The sequence below is a fragment of the Vipera berus genome (assembly GCF_964194415.1).
Source record: "Vipera berus genome assembly, chromosome: 2".
NCBI lineage: Eukaryota > Metazoa > Chordata > Lepidosauria > Squamata > Viperidae > Vipera > Vipera berus.
In genome coordinates this window covers 124,702,274-124,710,475 of record NC_138203.1, presented here as the reverse complement: position 1 = coordinate 124,710,475, position 8,202 = coordinate 124,702,274, and the positions used below count along the sequence as shown (strand labels likewise).

Genomic DNA, 8,202 nt, shown 5'->3' with positions numbered 1-8,202 from the left:
CCTCAAGGCCAGTCATGCTGAAATAGACACAAGATGTTCCAGTTACTACGTGAAGTTTTAGCTCACAGATCAGAGGCTGTCTAGTCACTATCCCGTACTGTCTACAGTGACGATACTGATGCTGACATGAAGCTTTCACACATCACGGCCTCGTTTACAATCTTTATTATAGAAACCTTCTCTCCTTATGCACAGTGCTCAGCTTTACATTTAGATCCCCATATATAATCTATACATTAGTGTATATTAAAAAGACACACAAGACAGTGACTCCAATATGGCCCTTGTTCCTTCAGCCAGGGATGGGAGGGGGAGAAAATCGGAGCCCCTCTCGGGTTCTCTCATCCTCCCTCCTTCCCTCCCTCTGCTCCAGAATGACCTGGATTCCATTGGCACAGAGTTTAAACAAAGTGACTATTCCTTTTATGTGCAATTGTTGAGAGCAGGGGAAAACCATCACACATTTTACAATTATGATGAGGAGGATAATGGTTATTATTACAGCGAAAGGAAAAAGGCAAGATGTTCCTTCCAGTTTTGAAAAATGGGGGGAGAAGGCAGAAAGCATGTCAGATGAAGGATGCAGGAGGAAATAACCCGTCCAGCCTAGAGGGCGGAAAACGGTGTGCAGCTGTACTTTTAGAAAAATGAAAGGATTGCATGGCCCGTTACAATTGGCGCAACCCCTTCCCAGTGAGAGTTGGGTTTTGATACACGCAGGCACACCCACAGCAGTTTTGGGGAAGGCCACATGGAATCAGCTGGCATTTCCCTTAGCCCACCCCATGGATCAGACTGTGTTATTCCTTCATCTGGGATCTCCTGTCCTCTCCGCCTGTGAGAGGTCATAACTGAACTGAATGGGTGAAGCCAATCACCGCATTCCTATATCTAGCATTATGGTGGCGTTCCCCTGCTAGGAGAAAGGTTGGGCCATGAAATAGGTTCATCCAATGGATCCGGTAAACATTTCCCAAACCCCTACGCATTTTTCCCCCTCACTCAGGGCTTTGCAAGAGCAGGATATGTGTAGGAAGGGACAACACATTGAAGGGTAAACGTAAGTTTGTCACAGTGAGGGCAACGGGAGTGGTATAGATCTCTTTTTTTCTACTTTTTACAGGACTGATGTTCATTAGCAAGATGACAGGTCTGTGCTATATAACATTTCACAAGAAACACACATTGCACAAACCTCTCCATTTATACATTCCAGGGTCCAGGGTTTATAATGCTACACCCCAACTCGGAGCACCATGGCAGTAACAGTGCACTGTTCTCCAGTGAACACAAGAGGGCGCCACCCACAGCAGAAAAACCCTTTTATGGAGTAGTAGTACAGTAAACACAGATTCCCCCCGCCCACCCCACAAAGTCTGAAATGGGGGAGGTTAACAATTGTAGGAAGAACTACGGACACACTCCTACACCCCCCCATCATGTGTCCAGTGTGACATGCAACAACCCTCCCCTCACACATGTGGAAACTACCCTGCCAGCAGGGAGCCCCCATCCCCACAATGGTGCATCACACCCAAAAGAGAGGCACCAGTGCGAAAAAAGGAAAAGAAAAAGAAACAGCACTCCAGATAGATCCCCTTGGGGGAAAAGGGGGAGGGGGTGTGTCAAACCAACGTCCCTGGGGTTGGGTGCTCTGTGGAATCCAAACTGTAAGGACCAGAAGAATCTTCCAGATAAAGCAGGTCAGCAAAAGGTCTGGGCAGAGTAAAGCAAAGAAAGAAAGGAGAGAAAAAGAAAGAATTAGACAAAGGGACAGCAAGGAATCATGCAGCAAGCAAGAAAGTGTTTATCTCCAGTTCTGGTTTATCTACAATTTTGGATCCAGTTTACCCTACAGTAATCACAACCCCAGTCTTTCTCTCCCTCCCCCCCCTCCCCCACATACGTACTTTGGTTCATTAAATGGGTCCTTTCCAACCATGACGAAGGGGTCAAAAAGAACCAGCCTTTCGACTGCCTGCCTTCCAGAGGCTTTAGACTTTTAACTCCCATTGTTCTCAGCCAGCAAAGGGGGTGGTGAGTTAGGGAAAGCTGCTTTATAAGGAGACCTGCCTCCTTTCTTTTCCTTCTCTTCCTCACCCAGGGCTTTCAAAACAGTCTAAAATCTGCAGTCAGAGAAGCACCAGTTGTTTTGAAAAAAAGAGGGAGTGAAACCAAGGAAAGTGGGAGGGCAGAGAGAAGAGGCACAGGGTGGGCCCTAGCCAAGCGAGGGAAGGAGGAGGGCGTGCTGAGCTTGTCAGGGCAAAGGAAAAAACCGGCCTGCGTACCTGCCATAGAGCGGCTGGCCCGCATAGCTCACAGAGTGAGGCAGCCCGCCTCCTGGCCCCCCGTAATATCCCACGTCGGGGTTGGAGGGTCCCGGATCGCAGTAGCCGCGCAGGTGCTGATGTACAGACTGAGACGGTCCTCGCCTCTCGGGTGCCCCACGTTGGGTAACTCCAGCGTTGCGTAAGTACCAGTCCCGGAGCCCTTCCAGAGCAAGCGCTTTGTGGAAGTTGCGCTGAGGGGGCAAGGGGGGTCCATAACCAACCTCACGGGACTGTGGAGGCAACAGTGGCCCGCAGGATTTAGTGCGGGCCGCAGGTCGGGCTCGGCGCTGAAGCGGGCTTTCAGAAAAGGCTCCCCACTCTAGCTGGGGAGGCCCATCCCTGCGAGACAAATGCTCGCCACCCCCACAGCTCCGGCGTTCCAGGTAATAGTCCAACAGGAGATCGTTGTAAGGTGGGCGAGGGGTCCAGACAGAGGTGGAAGGGGTCAGGGCCTCAGCACTCTTAAAAGGAGGGGCAGTGGGCAGCAGGGGGTCCTCTGAAGGGGCCCGTTCAATCAAGGCCTCAGAGCTGTTGCTTCGACGGGTCCGAGCAGCAAAGAGAGAAGCTCTGTCGGCACTGGTGTCCCGGCTAGGGGGGCCAAGCTGGGAATCGTGGCTGCCTGACCACTGACGGGAGTGGAGAGATGGGGCCTCTGACCTGGGAGGAAATAGAGTTGAAATTATTGCTTTTAATTTTATGCTGGATATCGGTGAAATAAGATTTGCCATTACATGCATTATTGGGGGAGGCGAATAAGAATCTCTTGCGTTTCCTAAATATCCATCTATAGAGAAGTTGTTTTGCCTGTTGCATTTAGCTTTGCTTCTTTTTCAGTCCACTTGTTTTGGTCAGGGGGTGGACTGGGTTAAATAACTCTAGTGTTACGTCTGCATCCAGCATGACTGGAGCAATTCAAGATTCCTCGCCCTCTGAAGAAAAGAATGGTAGGTCTCAATTCTCTGCATGAATTACTATTACAATATTATGACTACTGTAGTGCTATATGTAGTCTTCCCCTTCCAAACTTGAGGCATGCCCAGAGTAAGATGTTCAAGCAGAAACAGTCCACTTTGGGGAAGTAAGGCTAAAGTATCCCTCCCAAGTATGTACCTTAAAAAAGTTAGCAAAAGTTTGCAAGATCCTGGATGAGAAAGGCTGACTAAAACAGCATATGCACTGCTGTCTTCATGATTAATTTGCAGGATCTTTGAAAACTGATCTTGTCCTTTTTTTTCGCTACCCGCAGCCAATTCCCCTAAACATCCCTTTGGATGCCTTGTCCAACCCAACCCTGCATTTAAAGGCTCAGTTAAGTGCAGTTTGACACAAAGTATAGCAACAATTTGCTGTGCTTCAAATTGCTAGTTACTGCACAGAAAGAGAAAGAGTAAAACAAACACTGTCCCTCGGCTTGCAGCCTACAAGCAAACCCAGTCAGGAGAAAAAGGAAAGAAAGGGGAATAGGCTACCTTAATTGATGATTTCCACTGCATGCATTTCTTGCTAACACAGGAGTAGCTGGGACACTTCGGCCCTCAAAGCTGGACATGCTTCTGGGGAGGGTGCGATTGGGACTGTATAAACAGACAAGGATCCTTTTTAAATGAGTGGGTTCAGCTCTTCATGTTTCAAGAGCCACGTTGCAGGCTCACACGTGTGCAAATACTTAGAGCAAGAGGAAGATCCCAGTTTCAAAAACAATGTGCTCCAAGAGCTGGGTCACACAAACGGAAATAGCTCATCTTGGTTTGCAGAAGAAGCTTAAAAGCTGCCCTCTCTAGGCTGCCTTTCCCCCCCCCCCGTTTTCCTGAGAAGGAAGGGTTTGATCCCACTAATTTTCACAAAACAAACTCTAGGGAGAGATGGAGAGGTATCAGCTGGATGGGATTTTCTACTCCTTCCCTTGTTGTCTGTAGTCACTAGTTTCCACTTTAGTTCCTAACCATAAGTGGAAATTTTGACCAGGAGCATCCAACCTTGGCCACTTCAAGTCTTGCGGACCTCAACTCCCAGAATTCCCCAGCTAGCCATGCTGGCTGAGGAATTCTGGGAGTTGAAGTCCGCAAGGCTTAACAGTCAACTGAGCAAGCCAGAAAACCCCTGGGATAGTGTTATTTTTAACGGTCCTTCTATTAGCAGATTTCTGAATTCTTCTGTATGGTTAAAAAAAAAGGAAAAGAATTCATCTTATCAAAATAAGACCACAGGCACTCAGAATCTAGTCTATTTCACTTCTGTTCTCCACTACCTGCAAAGCTGACCAGGAATTATTTTACAAACAAAATATTAAATAATTACATCCCACAATTCCATCAGTTCCTTTTGTTGCATTTGTAAATCAGTCCTCTCAGCCCACACAAGAACCTATATTCATGTTGACAGGTCAGCCCTGGTTGCTTTTCTCTCCATTTGCTCAGCCCAGCTTCCCAGCATCTTTGGCTAACCTGGTTGGGCTGGCAACAGAGTTCCTGCGGTCCTTGGCCTCACTGTACAGATCTGGCTGCAAAATTCGCCAGCCTGGCCGGCGGTCAGGACTGCTGGAGATGGCACGTAGGTGATCTCGGGCCTTGGGAGGTGAGGATCTGTCTGGGAAAGCTCCCTGATGGTTGGAGACTTTGGAGGGATGGAAGCTGCGAGGGTCATCTGAGGACAGAAGATAGTACATAGGTTAGAAGCATCTGCACACCCCCTTCTTGGCCAAAAGAGAACCACCACCCCCACAATAAAAAAATCCATTAGTCTCAACACTCTATAGCTTTTTTCTAAACAAACAACTATCACCTGGGGAAACTGCTTCTAGATATAAACATATCTATAGAACACATATAGAAAACTAAATTATGGGAGAAACTCTTAGGCTGCTAATTAAAATTATCAACTTAGCATTGTACAGAAAGTAGAATAAGAAGCTGCGGTGCCCAAGTTACATATGAGAGTTTCTAATCCTTTTAAAGACTTTTAAAGGGTCTCACAACTCATGCATTTTGAAGATGGTGTTGGGTAATTCTCGTCTTCTATGCTCAAGCCATCACGAAACAAACTCAAGAATCCTGGCTTCAAATGATGGTTAAATTAACTCCCAAATTCTGCTTTGAATACTTATTACAATACTTATACCCCACTGACCTCACACCTCTGCCCAAACACCTAAGAGTTTGCAGTATATTTGTATAAAACAATTAACAACTTAAAAAATAATCCTTCCTTTGCATCCAAAATTCCAGAAACCTTAATAGATTAAAAGCTCTATGAAATAACTGTTTTCACACTTCTCTTTTAACAGAACCCTCCTGATCTCCAGAGAGTCAAGTAAAGACTCAAAAATGTTATCTCTTGCCATCCACAACTTCATGTTTTAATACTGAAAACCAGACTTTTTAACATTTAAAAGCAGTCCCTTGAACTATATTCAGAAGACCATTGGCAACACTCTGCCTACAATAATGCTATGCTACTGTACATACAGTACTTCTCAGCTGTCAGCAGGAGGATTGATGCATTTTGTACTAATAGTAGCATCCAGGTAGTCTTCAAAGATATGCAACACATTGCAGTAATCCATCCTAAGAGTGTCAACTACTAAGGCATGAGTAACTGTCTCCAGATTCTCCCCTCCAGGTGGAGACATAACTATAAGGCGAAATACTGGCCTTATATTGTCTCAAAGCATACATTAAATGAGACAACCCCATACACATGCACAGCCTATGTGGTTTTCTATCAGTCCATTAATTGGTAAAGTGTCATTTTCTGCACATATATAATCTTTGTCTCATCATTCAGTATCCCTCAAGAATTAGACGACAAGAATATCTAAGAAATGTTGAATTTTCAGACCATTTTATTTGTCAGAAATGGAGTTTGTATCTGTTTCTCTCAGACCATCAAGCACTCTTCTTTGACCTGAGAATGAGAACTAAGACATGCTTACCATTTTCATGGCTGGCTGATTCGGAGAGGGAACTGCTCTCCGAGTGAAATGCCTCTTCTTAAAAAGAAAGAATAAAAAAAATGGATGAGAAAGTGGATGAGAAAGATTAAAAAAAAGTGCTTCTCAATGTTGGCAACTTTTAAGATGTGTAGACTTCACTCCCCCCCTTCCCCCCAACTGGCTGGGGAATTCTAGAAGGTGAAGTCCACACATCTTAAAGTTGTCCAAGTTGAGACCCGTTGATGTAATATATCAGCTGAACTGTGGTGGGTCCTGTACTACTCATTCAATGGGATTCACATATACCACAGGTCGGCAACCCGCGGCTCCGGAGCCGCATGCGGCTCTTTGAGCCGTCTCCTGCGGCTCCCAGCCGCCCGGTGCGCGCGCACCTCTTCGAACGGGCAGTGGTGCGCGCGCACCTCTCCAAATGGAGAGTGGCACCGCCCGTTTGGAGAGGTGCGCGCGCACCTCCCCGAATGGGCGGAGGTGCGCGCGTACCTCCGCGCGAACGGGCCGCGGTGTCGTTCTTTGAGGAAGCTGCCGCGGCCCGTCTGCAAAGCTGCCGAAAGCGGCAGCTTTGCAGATGGGCCACGGCAGCTTCCTGAAAGAGCGACGCCGCGGCCCGTTCCGAGAGGTGCACGCGCACCTCCCCGAATGGGCGGAGCTGCGCGCGCACCTCCCCAAACCTTTGGAGAGGTGCACGCGTACCTCCGCGCGAACGGGCCGCGGCGTCGTTCTTTGAGGAAGCTGCCACGGCCCGTCTGCAAAGCTGCCGAAAGCGGCAGCTTTGCAGATGGGCCAAGGCAGCTTCCTGAAAGAGCGACGCCGCGGCCCATTCCGAGAGGTGCGCACGCACCTCCCCGAATGGGCGGAGCTGCGCGCGCACCTCCCCAAACCTTTGGAGAGGTGCGCGCGTACCTCCGAGCGAACGGGCCGCGGCGTCGTTCTTTGAGGACGCTGCCGCGGCCCGTCTGCAAAGCTGCCGAAAGCGGCAGCTTTGCAGATGGGCCAAGGCAGCTTCCTGAAAGAGCGACGCCGCGGCCCGTTCCGAGAGGTGCGCACGCACCTCCCCGAATGGGCGGAGCTGCGCGCGCACCTCCCCAAACCTTTGGAGAGGTGCACGCGTACCTCCGCGCGAACGGGCCGCGGCGTCGTTCTTTGAGGACGCTGCCGCGGCCCGTCTGCAAAGCTGCCGAGATGGGCCAAGGCAGCTTCCTGAAAGAGCGACGACGCGGCCCGTTCCGAGAGGTGCGCGCGCACCTCCCCGAATGGGCGGAGGTGCGCGTGTACCTCCGTGCGAACGGGCCGCGGCGTCGCTCTTTCAGGAAGCTGCCGCGGCCCGTCTGCAAAGCTGCCGAAAGCGGCAGCTTTGCAGACGGGCCGTCGCCGTCGGGCAACCGGGAACCGGTTCCATCTCACTTTTTAAAAAAATGGCAACCGCGTGCGTCTGCGCATGCGCGTGCATGGACACGCGCACGCGGCTCCCAGTTTTTTTAATTTGTGATGGAACCGGTTCCCGGTGGCTCTTTTGCTTTTTTAGGTTGCCGACCCCTGACATATACATTTATGCTGCTGTTGCTGATGATGATACCTTTTCCAGGACGAGAGGAATCATCAGTGCTTAGGCAAGTATCTTTATAGTTCAAAAAGGAAGTGAATATAACACTATGATGCTTCCACAGAACACTGAGTGCCCCTCCAAATTGTTCTCTGTCTGGCAAGTAAGATTTTTTTTTAAAAAAACTTTAAATTTGGTGAGTGTATTGGGTTGTTGTTGTTTTTTCAATCTGTTTGATTTATATCCCATCTTTTAGTGAGGAGTTCAAGATGGCGTACATAGTGCTTCCTCCTCTTATTTTTTTCCTATCTTTTGTGATAGGCTGCACAGCAAGAGAATGAATGGCTTAATATCACCCAGTAGGATTCTGGGTCTAAGGA

At 48.7% G+C, this 8,202-nt stretch overlaps 1 protein-coding gene across 7 annotated transcripts in view; it reads right to left on the bottom strand.

Annotated features, from left to right (window-relative positions):
- Window positions 1-136: 136 nt before the first annotated feature.
- Window positions 137-8,202, bottom strand: part of CCDC120 (coiled-coil domain containing 120) — a 51,497-nt gene continuing 43,431 nt past the window's right edge. For all 7 annotated transcript variants that reach the window (XM_081318826.1, XM_081318824.1, XM_081318825.1 and 4 more), the window contains 4 exons: window positions 6,262-6,318; window positions 4,775-4,973; window positions 3,800-3,904; window positions 137-2,987 (listed from right to left, as the gene is read on the bottom strand). In XM_081318826.1, coding sequence (XP_081174952.1) covers window positions 2,258-2,987; window positions 3,800-3,904; window positions 4,775-4,973; window positions 6,262-6,318 — 1,091 coding nt within the window. In that variant the 3' untranslated portion in view covers window positions 137-2,257. The remainder of the gene's footprint in view (window positions 2,988-3,799; window positions 3,905-4,774; window positions 4,974-6,261; window positions 6,319-8,202) is intronic.